This window comes from Condylura cristata, unplaced genomic scaffold (genome assembly GCF_000260355.1).
Source record: "Condylura cristata isolate star-nosed mole 26May11 unplaced genomic scaffold, ConCri1.0 scaffold00028, whole genome shotgun sequence".
NCBI classification, from domain to species: domain Eukaryota; kingdom Metazoa; phylum Chordata; class Mammalia; order Eulipotyphla; family Talpidae; genus Condylura; species Condylura cristata.
Window position 1 is genome coordinate 13824600 of NW_004567129.1, and position 16087 is coordinate 13840686.

Genomic DNA, 16087 nt, shown 5'->3' on the forward strand with positions numbered 1-16087 from the left:
GGTGTATGTCAGCCCACAATATAGCTTTAACCAATTTCTTGCAAAGAGCAATCAGAGAATACACAAGTAAATGTTTTACTGATTTCAGGTTGGAAAGCTTTATGCAACAGGAGATGTCAACACATGGGCAGAGGGACAATTGTGAAAAGGAAACACTTTCTTTAGGGCCCATTTTCAACCAGCTTTCAGGGGTGTCTCCAAGGGGTTTGAAATAACCCTAAGCAGGGCTTTTTTTCACTGCTGAAAAGGTTCCAAAACAAAGAGACACAGACTGACGGTAATGCCTACAGTCCTGTACAGTGGCTAGTTTCGGGAAACAATTTGGCAGCTGCACAATTCCATGATGTTGCCAGGTTTCTCTGGGGCTTGTGAAAGAACACCAGGGGAAACTCTAAGCATGAAGCAAGGGCTTGACTCTTCACAGACATGTTTGTGGCTCTATTACTGGAAAAGGCCAGTGACCTCAACAAGGCCACAGTTGTGTAGACACAGGAATTACAAAATCAAAAAAGGGGTGGGATGAAATATGGAGGCATAAAAGTACTGGCAGGTGCCTCCACAGCACCGCTCTTCCAGAAAGAGAACAAACCAAAGATGAGGTGAGTCCACAGATCTTCTGTTCCCGACTTTCTTCTGGCTAATCTCAACCTTCTTTGCTATCATCTTTTATAGAAGCCCATAGAAGAGCTGCCAATTAAAGAAATATGGCAAATGGCTAACAACAGTGAATGGAAGGGTTTAGTGAGTTCAATCCTCTGCTTTTCTGTGTCCAGAGCTCTTTCTGAGGAGATATGATTCACTTCAAGAACATTCTCTTTCCTTGGAGTTTTGAAGTTTTCCAGCAGCATCCATGATAGGCTTCCTGGCATTTTAAAGATATTTACTATTAGATTATTTTTCTTTTAAAAAGTGTGTAAGAAGTATGACAGTATGACATGTTTGAATGACACAGGTAAGGTACTGCAATTTCATCAAAATAAAATGAATTTTTGTTGAGATGACTAAAATAGCAATGTAACATCAACAAGCAACCTGATTGTTGACATGAAATGGTGGCCTGGCAAGTGTCACATCCATGTGGGGTCATGCGTTCAGGAGGTATATTATCTTCCCAGACTTTGTCTGGCATTTTGGGAAATGCTGTATTATTTCCTGAAGGCAAATGATCATACAATAGAAACAAGTATATAATTGTTTTAAATTATGCATTTCAAAAGATTCTTCTGGAAGATCCCCTTCTTATGGGAAAGTATAGCATGGTTAATATTACATCCCCATCTTTAAAAGTATCCTTGTAGGGCCCTTTCTGGTGGCACAACAGGTTAAAGCATAGCACTATGAAGCTGCCTGCAGCCACTGCAGCATGAATTCCATTCCTGACCAGGGAGGTGACCCATCTGACACAACAGTCCTCTTCTGTCTCACCCACTGCTCTCCTCAGCAGTATTTCAGCTACTCTGCCTGTTCTGCTCCTCACTCTGTCCCTGATGAATCCTCTCACCCATCTGCATCTCTGGTCTGTACCTAAGTTCTTGTATGTATAAATAAGTAAATCTTTAAAAAAAAATCCTTGTAACCTGGCACGTTAAAGGTGCCTGAGGGAGGTTTCTAAGCTGAGAATTCACATGCTTTTACCAATTTCATGAATCCCTGAATGCTCCCAGAAATTGAGGCCCCACACCTGTGTGCCTTTGATCTTGGTGCTTCCTCTCTAAAGCTTCTTTTGAATACCTGGCAGTACAGAACTTGCTGGAACCTGGGTATAATGGGAAGCTGTAAATATGGATATGGGTGGGTTGGGCCACCTTCTTGGTCCTAGTACCAAGAAGCTGTATCTAGCTTCTTCCCCTACTAGCTAGTGGGAGGAGCATGTGTGCTACAGTGCGTGATATGTATATGGTATGTGTTGTGTAAAGAAGCAGGGGATCACGTGTGCACTCCTTTCTGTCTGTCTCCTCTCTGCAGAGTGCTGGGAGTAGCCGTTGCCCTCCTACTCTGTGGGCAGCTTTTTGCAGATGTTGGCAATGAGGTCACAGATACGACAGGTAGGACTGTGGGGTTGGGCAGGAGCAGCAAACCTCAACATTCTGCCTCTCCTTGGGGAGTTGCAGTTGTCCCTTCTCAATACTAGTCGCTGGTCTTTCAGCGCCATGAAGGACATTGGGGAGCTAGCCAGAAGGGTGATGGTCTTTCCTTTGGCTTCCATTTGGGGGTGGAAGGAGGCTGGCCCAGAGAGGAGCTTCCTCTCATCTGACTTTTCATGAGTTTCTGGGAGCAACCTCCATATATGAACCTCATTTTGCTGTATTTCTTCCCAGATGACAGCTGCCCAAAGCCCCCTGAAATTGCAAATGGCTATGTGGAACACATGGTTCGCTATGGGTGCAAGCCCTACTACAGACTGCGCACTGAGGGAGATGGTGAGAGTCAGAGGAGAACATCTGTGCCCTCCCACACCCTGCATACCACCATGAAGAGAGCATCTGACTGGCCAGAAGTGCACCTGTTTTTCGAGTTTTAGAAAATGAGTTTTGTCACCAGGCGTTGCTGCCTTTGAACAATTAACTTTCCTTGGCTTCAAGTTTTTGCTTTTGTTAAGGGGAGGCGATGGTTCCTTGTCTCCAAAGGGGATGTGGCTGAAGAACAAGGGGTGGAAATGAGGCCAGGCAGCCTTTCCTAGCATGTTCATCCTTCCTGGCATGAAGGGCTTCACCCTCACTTGCTCACCTAGTCCTCACACCACCTGCTGAGCAGATACTATTATTTTCATAAAGCTCAGACAGGCTGAGACTGAGAAGCCGCTTTAGATTGGAGTCTGTGAGAGGGAGCCAGGATTTGAGCCAGTCCCCACCAGGGCTGTGGTTACTGCTCTGTGCTGCTGTGTTTTTTCACTGGCACCCCAAGTACTGGGCTTCCAGTATAGAGTGCACCTCTCCCCTCACTTTCCCTTCTTTCTCTCCCTTTCCCTTCTCTGAGTCTTCTTTCCCTTCTCTGAGTAGTCTTTTTCAATTCCTTCTCTCCCCATGCTGGTCCAGATTCAGTTTCTTCTCCTTTGTTTCAGGAGTGTACACCTTAAATGGCGAGAAGCAGTGGGTCAATAAGGCCCTTGGAGAGAAGCTTCCTGAATGTGAAGCAGGTAGGAAGCTTGGGGTGCTGGGCAGCAGGGTGAGTGGTGAGGGCCGAGTGAGCAAGCAACCCTCAGCTGAACTCTCCAGGGAGCTGCCCTTCCTATGTGGCTGTGAGCATGAGAACCAAGAGAAAGGGCTGGGGGAGAATCCAAGACGGCTGGGTGGGAAATTCAATGATGACCCTGATGTCATTAGGGTTTGTGTTCATGTGAGCCTGAGGGCCATTAACTGAATCAACTGGAGACACTGCCCGCAGAGGGTCAGGTGTCCCCGTGTACAGACAGCCTGCCCAGAGAGTCCAGGGTCAAGGTGAAGCAAGATCCTGGAAGAGGGTTGCAAGGGAGGGCCTAACATACCTGTGGCAGTATGACACAGGAGGCTGGGGAAGGAGTGGACGTGTGTGCTGTGTCCTGTCATTAGGAAGAGTCATGAAACCTCACCATTCCCCCCTGGGACAACAGGACTGCTTCAGTGATGAGGAACTGCCAACCTGCCTTGAACTGTCACCTGAGGCAGAACGGCTGCTGCTGTGGATCTCTAGAGGACATTTTTTGCTCAGATCCAGTTTTCTTTAACTCTGTGCCTTTACAGCGAATTTCATTTCTTTGTTGTGTTAAACACAAGTCCATCTGCTAGGGTTTTAAAATCTTGGTTGTCTCCTTTATGAGTTACAAAGGCAGGAAGTAGATCTTAGTAGTGTAAACAGTTAAAAAAAGCCAATTATTTAGAAGTGCAAAGGGTGGCAATGAGAGTAGGTGGTAAGGACCCAGGCTGGGGTCTCTCTGACTCTGCATTAGTGATGACGAGATGAGCCTCCACCACAGTCCATGTGCTCAGCCCCCTCTTCCAGATCAGGAGATTGTCATTTCTGAGCCTGACTTTCTGCTTTCTTGGACAGTATGTGGAAAGCCTAAGCATCCAGTGGTTCAGCTGCAACGGATCATAGGTGGATCTCTGGACGCCAAAGGCAGCTTCCCGTGGCAGGCTAAGATGATCTCTCACCATAATCTCACTTCGGGGGCCACACTGATCAGTGAACAATGGCTGCTGACCACAGCTAAAAATCTCTACCTGGGTCACACGAAGGATGCAAAAGCAAAAGATATTGCCCCAACTTTAAAACTCTACTTGGGGAAAAATCAGCTTGTGGAGATCGAGAAGGTGGTTTTCCACCCTGACATCGCCAAGGTGGACATTGGGCTCATTAAACTTAGACAGAAGGTGCCCATCACAGAGAGAGTGATGCCCATCTGCCTGCCTTCCAAAGACTATGCAGAAGTGGGGCGTGTGGGCTACGTGTCTGGCTGGGGGCGGAATTCCAACTTCAATTTTACTGAGCATCTGAAGTACGTCATGCTGCCTGTGGCTGACCAAGACAAGTGTGTGGAGCACTACGAAGGCAGCACGCAGCCTGAAAAGAAGACACCAAAGAGCCCTGTGAATGTACAGCCCATACTGAATGAGAACACCTTCTGTGCTGGCTTTTCCAGGTATCAGGAAGACACCTGCTATGGTGATGCGGGCAGTGCCTTCGCTGTTCATGACGTGGATCAGGACATCTGGTATGCAGCTGGCATCCTAAGCTTTGACAAGAGCTGTACTGTGGCCGAGTATGGCGTGTATGTGAAGGTGTCCTCCATCTTGGACTGGGTTCAGAAAACCATAGCTGACAACTAGTGCAAAGCTGGCTGGAAGCACTTAAGATTTAGCTCTGGATGGGGGAAAACTAGATGGGAGCCAGGGGATATAGTGGGATGAGCTGGTGGGTCCCCATCCTGCACTGCTGAGTCAATCAATAAAGAGATATTTTAACTTCATTTCTGTGCTGTTTTTAGTCTTGCATTTTTAAAAAAGATTTATTTATTTATGCATACAGAACTGGGGTGCAGGCCAAAGGCAGTGAGAGGATTCACCAGAGACAGAGTGGGAAGCAGAGCAGGGTGACTGACGAAGTACACTGCTGAGGGGAGCTGTGGGAGGGTCAGGAGATGTCTGCTGTGCCATGTGGATCTCCTGCGAGCTGGGGATCATTGCTTTGCAGCTAGCTTGCAGTGCTGAACTTTAACCTGTTGGGCCACCAGAGAGGGCCCTCTAGTGTCCTTTCTAGTCTCTACTTTAAATCACAGCAACACTAGGGATGTAGCAGAAAACACCAGCTTGCAGGAGCCCCGCTTTCACCCAACAGAAAGGCCACTGTTATCCTTGACAACAGGTGAGTGGAGAGACTCAGAGGTGCAGTGATCTGCTGAAGGTTACACAGCCACCAGATAGCAATGCTGACTGACTCCTGTCTGCCTGAATACAAACCCTGAACTTTTTCCTGTATTCTTTTGCTTCATGGTAGTAAAATGAGAGAAGGGGCGGTCTGGCAAGGAAGGTGGTAGCTCAGAGTGGGATGGAAACCAGTGTGTGGCAGTTTTCCAACACCCCAGCACTTGAGGAAGCAAAGCTTCAGGTGGTGACACATGGTCTGACTCAGGCCATGACACAGGCCAACCAGGGCTTTTGCTCCTTCCCACCAGTCCCTGGTCTCTTCCATGAGGGCTTAAGCAGACATCTCTGCAGCCCCTAGCAGCACTAAGATTCTGGGATGTGGAAAGACGCATAAGTTTCTCCCAGCAGGGCTGCTTTTCCTACTTGAGAGAGAGCCACCCTTTACCAGGAGTCAAATGCAAGATGTCTAAGCTGTCCACATCAAGATTAGGGTCCTGCTATTTAGGGTCATTCAGAAGAAAGATTCCAGGGCCCTTGTAAACAGGAAGCCCTTCTAATGACTTCCCTGCTGGCCCTTCACTGATGCACCTACTTGTCCTCCCTAAATATGGCCTCTCCTCAGGGTGCAAAATGCCAAAGACATTCCTTCCCTTGCCGTGGCCTTGCCTTCACTGTGAACTTCTCATATGCACCCTCCAGATTATTGATAATTTTCAACAGATTTGGGCTAGACCAATGAAGGATTCAGATCTACATTATAGAACATGTGAAATTAACAGCTAGAAGCAGAAAAAAAAAAAAAAAAGAAACAACAAAACCTACGTAAGAAATAGCTCTCAGAATAGTTACAGCTTTTTCTTCTGGTAGTGTTGCCGGCACTAAAGTTTCCTAAAGAATAAACACCCAGTTTCCTTGAAGAATTATCCAATGGCATTATGTGGTCACCAGGTCAGGAAGAACATGGCATTTTCTCAATTCACTTACCCTTTCTGCCTTTCTCTCCACAGCACCTCTGGTCTCCTCACCCTTGGGTTTGGGTAGCTTTCCCTGCTGTCTCTAGCTCATGGCCTTCTCCCCTGCTCTCCCCAGCCACCACACACACACCCCCAACCCCTCTCGTGAGAAGCCCTTCTCCAGTGGCACAAGTAACTCCTACCCTACTAGAGTCAGGCACTGCCTCCTCTGAGAATCCTATTTCCTGTGCAGGAATCAACTGTCTTTGTGCAGCATCCAGCCCAGGATGGGGCAGACAGTGTGCCCTCAATAAACACATGTGGAAGAGAAGGCAACTACAATGGGAAGAGAAACATAAGCCAGGAATTCAGACAAAGAAGCCCTGAGGCCTTAAGGAGGAAAGATGTGACAATGTTATGCATACGAGTTCTGAGTGTCTGCTGGAATGAGTTCTTGCCACACACCAAATACTAAATGACTTGGCATCGGTAGAAAATCCAACTAACAGTGTCAGGTACCAAAGATGTTTCCTTCTTTCATGGAAGTCTGGGGAGGAAGGTCTATTGTTCACACAGGAGCTCATTATATCATTGGGGACCCAGGCTTTACTGGTTCTTCTCAGCACATTCCATTTTTGTCCTAGTGCTGGTGGCTTCATGGCCCAGGATGGCTGCTGAAGTTCCACGCATCACGCTCACCGTGCAAGTGGTAAGGGAGGACAGAAGACTCTGAAAGGGGTGGTGGAGTGGTTCTGTTTTAATACTGGAGTGGCTCTCTCCATCTATCAGTGAAGGACACAGAAGCATCCAGCAACCTCCCTCCTACAACGCACAGACAAGGTTTTTGTGGTCACCTTTCCTGGCAGAAAAGGCTGGAAAAGGAAGTACCAAAAGGGATGACTGGCAAGGAGGCTGAGGGCTCCCCTGCAGGTCGCATGCCTCCTGGCCCATCGCTCTCTGGCTATGCATCTACTCTCCCATTCCAGAAAGTCAGTGTCTAGTGCTCCTTGTGGTTTTGAGAGAAGTAACTTACCCAAGTGGTGGCAGGTTAATTCTCTAGAAGAGAATTCTTCACGAGAAAATCTCACAAGATTTTTTTCCCCAGCTACACCAGTATCTTCTTCCAGTCCTAAACCCTTGAAGTACAGTTTTCTGTCTCAGGAAGAGCAGCACTCTTGACTCCTGGGAGAGGTCTGCACCTTCTCACTAAAGATTGTGAATTCTTTGTTTAGGTAAAACTGAATGTAAGAAGTTCAAGTTCTTTGGCAATTTACTAACACTAGTAAAACAAGTAAACCAGGACACTGTTTTAAAGGTCAAGATTAGAAAGCTCCAAAATACAAACTTTTCTACTATCAATAGTTAATTTGTTCTAAAAACTGGGGTCATAAGGACTGAAGACAAAAGATCAGGCAGAATATAAACGTGAATCAGGGGACAAGTGAGGATAAGAGAGTCTGTGAACAACATATTTTTACTTTTCCAGAAATTTGCCTTTCTTTCAACTTGCATATCAAATAAAGATCATTAAATCAAATTGTGTCAGCCAACATTTAGGAAGAGTCTATTATCTCAAGAAATAAAGACAAACACAGCATGAAGTTACAGGAATCACGCTGGAAAAACTGGCCGTGGCTGCTCTCGTGCAGGGAGGAGACAGGCAGGCATCGCAGGGCCTCTCCTCGGGGGTCGGCATGTTCTGTGCTGGGATACAGTATAGCTCCGAAGGACTCCAGCCCAACAGCACAGCTGGATTTGGGCACTGATTCCAGATGTGTCTTTCTCTTCCACTCTGACAGTAGTTAATGTGCTAAATGTCTTGATAGAGAAGGTCATATTTGGGAATATTCTTGGGGTCAATAGGACTTTGGACAATAAGCTTCCCCCTCATAGCGCCTCGGTAAATTACTTCAATCAAATCTATGAAGTCTTGTTTGGTTTTGAAACTTCCCACGAATTTAGTGTGATCTGGAGACCTAAATAGCACAGAAGAGAAATAACCTCTCTCAGAACATTTAGTAATTACTTGCTGAAGAACTGCAGAAGAAAATGAGGAGCAGCTCTGTTACTTTCTTCCTACTGGGAAGATTCAGACATAATGCCTGACACTGACTTCTTCATTTGTGATTGCAGCGCCCACTGCACTAACTTCAGCTCTGTGGCTGTGGGGAGAACAGATAAGCCCACCTGTGAAAAGCTTCTGCATCACAGTCTATTTTAGGAGGCCAAGGCCCTATACAGTAGGCTACTTTAATCCAAAAGTCTTCTTTAATCACGTCTCAAGTCATGACCAAGTAGAATCCCCTGGTGTTGATGTGGACATAGAGAGTTTACTTGTTTTCGGCTAGGTGCTGTGCACAGCCCATTAACTAGTCGTCCTCTCTGAGTTCTACTCATTCATAATTTTGAGTGGTATTAACATTTACTTTAATTTTTACATTTCAAAAATTAAACATGTTAATTGTAGAATTTTTCTAGAAGAAAAAACTGTTAGGTCAGAGGCCACATTTTGGTGTATACCCTCCCAATCTTGTGTACACATTTATTCCTCTTTGCATAATAATGTAAATCATCATACAAGTTTCTTTAGAATATGCTTTTCTACCCAAAGTCACTTTTCTTATAACAATAACAAAAATAAAACAAAGTATCCACCAACAAAAGAAAATCTTTATAGCATGTGCTTTTTTAAACTGACATAACATAACATGTCTTTTCCTGTATTAAAACCTGCACCTACAATTTCACGTTGGAGTGTTATCTATATCTATATTGCTCTGTAGTATTTTACTTTCTAAGTAATGGTGGCATGAATTTTGCCTACTTGCACAATCATTTTCCTTCAGACAAATTCTTCAAAAATGCAATTGCTGGGTCAAAAATTTTGCACTTTTAAGGCAAAAAATGTAGTGTTACAGTTACTCCTCTAAAAAGTATACTAAATTAGTATTTTCATTGACTGTCTTCTAGCAGGATAGCATTAGAAAACGTAAAACACATAATAGTACATAAATAATAGATAACAATTTTATTATTTTGAATAAATAATAACAATGAAGGTACACAGAGCTAGACAGTGGACACTCAACACAGCGAGAAATGGTAAGAATTATGGGTATGTTCACCATAATTACTGAGAATTGGGATGCTGACTGAATGGAAAGAGGAAAGATTTCACAGTACTTATTCTTGAGAGACTTCACTGACTAACAACTTCAAAATTCTCTGAGATGCAAAAGAGAGGAAAGTTGGCAAGAGAGAGGCATTGCTTTATTTTGCTGGATGGAAACTTTTTTTTTTTAATAAATGCAAACTACCAGTCCCAGAAGTTAAGAGTTACATATTTTGTTCTAAGTAAGATTCCCAGGAAACTTTTAAAAAAGCTGTTCTATATTTTCTGTGCTGAAGGATGGTTACTTAGTGTTTCACAAAGTACATTTTTCTTTCACACTGAAGTAGGATGTTAAAATTTGCCCATTTTACTAAACAAAAGTACTCACTTTGTACCAAAGTTTGTCATAAATAGTTAGAGAATGTGTCAACTAGGAAAACAACACCACTATGAGATCCACACCACCGTCATATGCCAAAAAAAGATGAGTTGCTCAAGTTGCTTAGATAGAAGTCACTTTGAAGATGGCAATAATTATGTCAGTTGAACTTACCCATAATCCACTTTCATATGCTGCCCGTTGAAAAAAAATACAGTTGATGGAATATAACTGATGTCAAAATAGTGTGTATAAACTGGAGTCTGGTCCACATCCACCAGATAAATAGCAGCCATTTTACTCAAATCAGGAGAAGTCTTAGAAAGCTGCAAACAAGAAGAGAGATGCAGATTATAATATTAAGGGTAGCTAATGTTTCTGTTGTGAAGCATTTTTAAAAAACATTTATTTATTTATGCATACATAACTAGGGTATAGACCAGAGGTGCAGGGAAGGTGAAAGAATTCACCAGAGACAGAGTGGGGAGCAGAACAGGCAGATTAACAAAGTACAGTGCTGAGGGGAGCAGTGGGTGAGACAGGAAAGGTCTGCTGCACCATGTGGGTCACCTCCAGGTCTGGGGACTGAACTCACCCTGAAGCGGCTGCGGCTAGCTTAGAGTGTTGCATTTTAACCCATTAGGCCACCAAGGAGGGCGTGAAGCTTTTTATTAATAATACAGCATTTTGTTTGAAAATAAATTCTTGGGGCAAGAATCTAGTGCATTTTGAGTTCCAGGTAAGACACAGTGTGACCTCATCATTCAGAATCTGGGTCACTCTTGATAAGAGTAATTACAGGGTGCTGGGTAAAATGTGCACAATACATTTCTTCCTTTACTTTTCTATTTTGGATTCTGAAATAGTTTTTGTATGGATTTTTTGTAAAGTCTTTGTATGGATTTACAAAACCCATGCTCACTTAAACAATCAAACAAAAATCCCAAAAGACCTGAGGTACTGAAATTCCTTAAAATCTTTCCTACTAATCTCTCCAGGTAGATAACAATAGCAAATACTTACCTAGCACTTAGTATGTACTGACTGTTCTAAGTGCTTTCAATTCTTCATTTTTTAAAGATTTATTTATGCATACAGAACTGCGTACAGGCCAGTGAGAGGACTCACCAAAGACAGAGTGGAGAGCAGAACAGGCAGACAGACAAAGTACACTGCTGAGGGGAGCAATGGGTGAGACAGAAGTGGTATATTGTGCCATGAGGATCACCTCCGGGTCTGGAGATTGAACTCACACTGAGGTGGCTAGCTTGCAACGCTGTGTTTTAACCCGCTGCGCCATCAGGAAGGGCCCCCACACGGTCATTTTTAAGCCACTATAATGACGACTTTCACACTAGATCCACACAGTGGGTGTCAGCAATAGACATGGTAGAAGAACTCTGGGTAAATGCCTTTATTGGGTAAATCCCAACAAATAGGCAAGAATGAAGCTACCCTAAACAGAAATTCACTATGTGAAGATATGTTGTGACATCAGAGACTATTATCAGGCACACACTGGAGGCAGCACACTAGAAAGTGTATTTTGGTAGAGAAAAGAAAGTTCAAACCCCAGTCCTGTAGTTTAGTGGTTTTGTGCCCAAGGGAAGTTACCTGACCTTCCTAGTACTCATCTCCTGTCTGGGATAGTAATGGTCATTATTCCACTATGGAAGATTGTCTTCACAGATGCTTGTTAATAATGTTCCTGTTGTTCCAGGGCGTTGCTGATGAAATTGAGCTTTGACAGATGTAAATGGGTAAGGGCAAAATAGGACAGAACAAACAGAACACAGAACACAGAACACAGGTTTGGGGATTCATCTGGGGTGAGCACACGTAGCTTGAAAGTGCTAATACACGTACAGCTATACCCCTGGGTCCTGCTTTATTCCCTTTCAGGTCAGATCTTGAGGTGAAAGTATACAGATTTTTTTAAAAAAGATATTATTTTTATCTATGCATACGGAACTGGGGTACAGGCCAGAGGTGCAGAGGCGGTGAGAAGATCCACCAGACAGACAGAGTGGGTAACAGAACAGGCTGACTGACAAAGTACACTGCTGAGGGGAGCAGTAGGTGGGTCAGAATAGGTCTGCTGCACCATGTGGGTCACGTCCAGGGCAGGCGGGGATCGAACTCATGCTGAATTGGCTTTGGCTTCGTAGTGCTGTGCTTTAACCCGCTGTGCCACTAGGGAGGGCCCCAGAGAGTATACAGATTTTTAAAAAACCTGTTATTTAATAAATTCACTTACAATATCATCTAGTTGCATACAGACGGGATCTTTATCTCTCCCAAACCTGAGGACCAACACCTTCTCTGCAGTACTTTTTATCGCCTGGTCTACTTCTTTTTTGCTAGTCAGCTTGGGCAACAGGAAGCTCATCTTGCAACAATCCAGATGTTACTACTATCAGTCCTGAAATAAAATCCCAGTGATTAAAGACAGGTTAACAGCACAAGTCCAATTAAAACAAACAAACAAACAAACAAACAAACAAAAAACCACAAAAACATTTTGGAGTAGATAATACAGTCACCACACAGAAAGCTGTATTGCATAAAGTCGCTCTCCCTCAGGCCAGCTCCCACTGTCCCATTTCTCTCTATACAACGGGTGATTATTTTTCTTACTTTCTTATGTATTTTTCAGTTTTCTTATGCAGCCACAAGGAAATATACATTTCTCTGTTTTGTACCTTTAAAAATTAATTTTACTTATATATATCTTACATCATTCTTTATTTTTGTACAATGTATACTTTCTCCTCTCAGATACAGTCCTCATAAAACCCCCACCACCAATTCACCTGTGTACCATCACTTAGTCCCTTGTGTCCTTCCCTCCCCTGTTTTGATGCTGCCTCATCTCCTGCAAAGTGTCTTTGATTTATAGTTGCCTGTTAATTGTTTTTATCATACTTTTTTTTTCCTGATCCCTCAAAATGGATAAAAGAACTGTACATAACACCTGAAGCCATAAAATATATAGAAGAAAATACAGGTAGAATACTATATGGCATACATCTTAATAACATCTTTAAAGACTCATCCCCAAAACAAAGAAAGTGAAGGAAAAAATAAACAGTGGTGATTATATCAAACAAAAAGCTTCTGTCAGCAAAAGAGACACTAACTAAAACAAAGTGACACCCAACTAATTGGGAGAAAATCTTTTTACTACATACTATTGATAATGGACTGACCAAAAGGATCCACAAGAATTCACACACAAAAGCATCCAGTCAAAAAATAGGCAAAATAGGAGAGTGCTAAAAAGACACTTTGCTAAAGAGGAAATGCAAAAGGCCAATATGTATATGAAAAAAAGTTCAATATCCCTTATAATCAGGGAAATGCAAATCAAAACCACAATGACATACCAGTGAGAAAGGCACATGTTAAAAAAACTAGCAACAACAAATGCCTTGTCCCTTTTAAAAAATATTTTTATTTATTTATTTATTTATCTCATTCTTCATTTTGTGCCTTTTTCATCTCGGTTGTAATCCCGTGGACTTCCACCACCAGTTTACCCATGTACCATCACCATAGTCCCACTCCTCCCACCCCAGTTTTGTCCTATTCCCCTCTCAACCCCCATAAAATATCTCTGGTTTATAGCTGTTCGTTGTTTATTGTTTTTACTTTATAATAATTGCTTCCCCCCCCCCCCATGATCCCTTATGCTCCTGCTATGAGTGAAGCCATCCAGTCTTTTTCTTTCTGGCTAATTTCACTAAGCATGATCTCTTCAAGCTCATGTTGCTGCAAAAGGCTTGAGTTTATCTTTTTTGATTGCTAAGTAATATTCCATTGTCTATATGTACCACATCTTCTTAATCCACTCATCTATTTTTGGGCATCTGTGTTGACTCCACGTCTTCCCTACTGCAAACAGAGCAGCAATAAACATGGACATGCAGGTGTCCTTTCGAATCAATGTTTTTATGTCCTTTGGACAGATACCTAGGAGTGGGACTGCTGGGTCATATGGAAGCACCCTTTGTATATAGAAGGGAACTTCAATACACCACTCCTGTCCCTTTTTTTTTAAACCCAAAGATCCATTAAGTATTCCAGCAGAAAAGAGATGGCAATTTGAAAAGGCTTCCACTGAGGCAGAAGAACAACAGAGGCTTGGAGGGGGGTCAGAGGTGGGGGACCTCAAGGAGCCCTGGGAGGGTATAGTTACAGTGTTGTGTGGTGGAGCTTGCTAAGTGCGAGGGCTGCCATATAAGACGTCAGCCTGAGTCAAGGGAGGCAACCCTCTCCCCACTCTGACTGATTCCATATAGATCCAGAGGGCAAGAAGCTGCAGCATCAGACAGACCTCCTGGCCCAGTAAATAGTCCAGAGAGGGAGAAAGAGTGGTTCTTAGGTTCAAATGATAGAACACACTTCCCTCTTCAGTACTTTGTATTTTTTTACCTGACAAATGAAGATATTCCCATATGTCTATATAGAAAACTTCCACAATCTTTCTCATTGCAGCATACCATTTCATGCATGTGCCATACTTTTTAAGCTGCTCTTTACTGATGGACATTAGTATTATCCTAAGTCTTGGCTTAAAGATTGGTATATATAACAAACAGATCAGTGAAGGGTGTTATGAAAACCACAATTAAGTAAGCAAGTTGTAAAATACTATGATTGAACGGGCCAAACTCAATGCTCTTGTTTTATAGACCTGCTGGATTATAGTTACACCTCTAGCTGCAAGAACAGGACTAGAATCAAGGTGACCAAATTTCTAATCGAATGTTCCTTCCATTACAATCAGTGCCTGTTTTTATGACTGGAAGAATTTCCTTTTTGAGAAACTCAGTGATCAAGGATCAATACTTTTATGTCTATTGAGACTCTTAATATTTAGAATTCAATTTCAAAGTTCAAACACTGGAAAGGAAGGATTTCTTCTTTTTTTTTTTTAATTTGAGACAGGTCAAATTTTAAGACATGATTAATAAAAATTCCTATAGGAAATGAATTGTTTCAGCAGTATAAACACTTAAAAAAAAAAACAGCTGACTGTCAGAGGGATCATCTAGTATGAATGGCACAACAAATTACTGTTGAAAGGCAAAGTCAAAGACGAGACATCTGACCCATCACTAGAATTCAAACAAATGGCACCTTCTGTATGTTACTGACAAAGAGGAGGAAATCAAGAGGACAAACCTTTTACCAAGGAGGGAGAGAGGGGTGAGTACTGGATAAATGTTGGAAGAAGGGAGGAAGACTGAGAGCCCACCTAAGGAAGTGTCCATAAATTGCAAAGGGCACCCACAAAAAAGGAACTTATTTGGGGAATTAAGCTTTACTAGTAAGCAAAGAAAAGCAAATTGAGATACATTTAAAAATTATTAATTTGCAAAGATTAGACAATAGTGCCAGCAATGTGAACCAAGATGCAGGCATTCAGTCTGTTGGAATGTAGAGGAGCAAAACTTTTCTAAAAATAAAGTTGAAATACTCTTTGGACAACAATTCCACTTCTGAGAATTAATTCTTAGTGAGAAATCAGACGTGCACAAAGATTTACGTACAAAGGATACTCATCATATTTGTAATGGTGAAAACAACTTAAACAGCTGTCAGTAATGGATTTGAAGCATAAATGACATTTTAGTCCCTCAGAGACTTACTTCACAGCCACTAAGTATTGTGCTAGACATGAATGTCTGTTACTGAAACGTTATGATAGAGGGAAAAAAAAGTTAAAAACCGAATCTAAAGTGTGACCCCCCCCCACTTTTGCCAAAAAACAAAATGGAAAATTAACTAAAAATAATTATACCAAAACACCACCGAGCGGTTACTTCAGCCGCGCGTCCTGGTTTTTCCAAAACACCCAATATACACATATTTTGCTTGTTTGACTAATGCCCATAACTGGCTACTCCTGGCCTCAAGTGCTAGGGGAGAAGATACTTACCCTACTTGTACACGTCTCCTCTTTTCCCCTTCAGGGCAGTCCGCTACTGCGAAGTCTCCTCAGAAAAGCCAGGAAGCCAGTGGCTCTTTTCTCCCGCTGAAAACCCACAGCCATACCAGAGAGGAACCACTCGGAGTTGCCTAGCAACTCTCGGCTGACCAGTTCGGGGGACCCAAGCGGAAAAAAAAGCGCTCAGGGGTAGTAGTGTCTGCTCAACAACCCAATAAACAAAAACTATTCCACTCACCGCCACTATACCCGGCTCCGACCGGAAGCCATTCATCTACTTCCGCCCTTATTAAACATGACCGACCTCTTCCCCTCCGCCTTCTCAGACTATAGGCGGGCCCTCGCCTG

At 43.0% G+C, this 16087-nt stretch overlaps 2 protein-coding genes across 3 annotated transcripts; one reads left to right on the forward strand and one right to left on the reverse strand.

Annotated features, from left to right (window-relative positions):
• Positions 1-571: 571 nt before the first annotated feature.
• HP (haptoglobin) lies at positions 572-4939 on the forward strand. Its single transcript, XM_004690204.2, has 5 exons — positions 572-599; positions 1966-2045; positions 2319-2420; positions 3062-3136; positions 4027-4939. Exons 1-5 carry the CDS (start codon positions 595-597, stop codon positions 4803-4805), a joined length of 1041 nt encoding a protein of 346 aa, XP_004690261.2. The 5' UTR covers positions 572-594; the 3' UTR covers positions 4806-4939.
• A 1314-nt stretch (positions 4940-6253) lies between these two features.
• On the reverse strand, positions 6254-16037 carry TXNL4B (thioredoxin-like 4B). Of its 2 annotated transcripts, none has more exons than XM_012730679.1 (4): positions 15978-16037; positions 12044-12208; positions 9961-10112; positions 6254-8271 (listed from the first exon to the last, which is right to left on the reverse strand). In XM_012730679.1, the coding sequence occupies exons 2-4, from the start codon at positions 12173-12175 to the stop codon at positions 8106-8108; spliced, it is 450 nt and encodes a 149-aa protein (XP_012586133.1). In that variant the 5' UTR covers positions 12176-12208; positions 15978-16037; the 3' UTR covers positions 6254-8105. The 2 variants fall into 2 exon arrangements, with proteins under 2 accessions (XP_012586133.1, XP_004690473.1); XM_004690416.2 differs by lacking the exon at positions 15978-16037 and adding an exon at positions 15731-15971 and having other exon boundaries at positions 6256-8271.
• Between the last annotated feature and the right edge of the window lie 50 nt (positions 16038-16087).

What these genes read in the sequence shown, in the direction of transcription:
- HP (XM_004690204.2), top strand. An exon ending in TGAGGTCACAGATACGACAG is followed by an intron (nt 2,046 to 2,318) that starts GTAGGACTGTGG and finishes ATTTCTTCCCAG; the next exon opens with ATGACAGCTGCCCAAAGCCC. An exon ending in ACTGCGCACTGAGGGAGATG is followed by an intron (nt 2,421 to 3,061) that starts GTGAGAGTCAGA and finishes CCTTTGTTTCAG; the next exon opens with GAGTGTACACCTTAAATGGC.
- TXNL4B (XM_012730679.1), bottom strand. Translation starts at nt 12,175, where the DNA reads ATGAGCTTCCTGTTGCCCAAGCTGACTAGCAAAAAAGAAGTAGACCAG. An exon ending in GTATGCAACTAGATGATATT is followed by an intron (nt 10,113 to 12,043) that starts GTAAGTGAATTT and finishes TCTTGTTTGCAG; the next exon opens with CTTTCTAAGACTTCTCCTGA. An exon ending in CATATGAAAGTGGATTATGG is followed by an intron (nt 8,272 to 9,960) that starts GTAAGTTCAACT and finishes TGTGCTATTTAG; the next exon opens with GTCTCCAGATCACACTAAAT.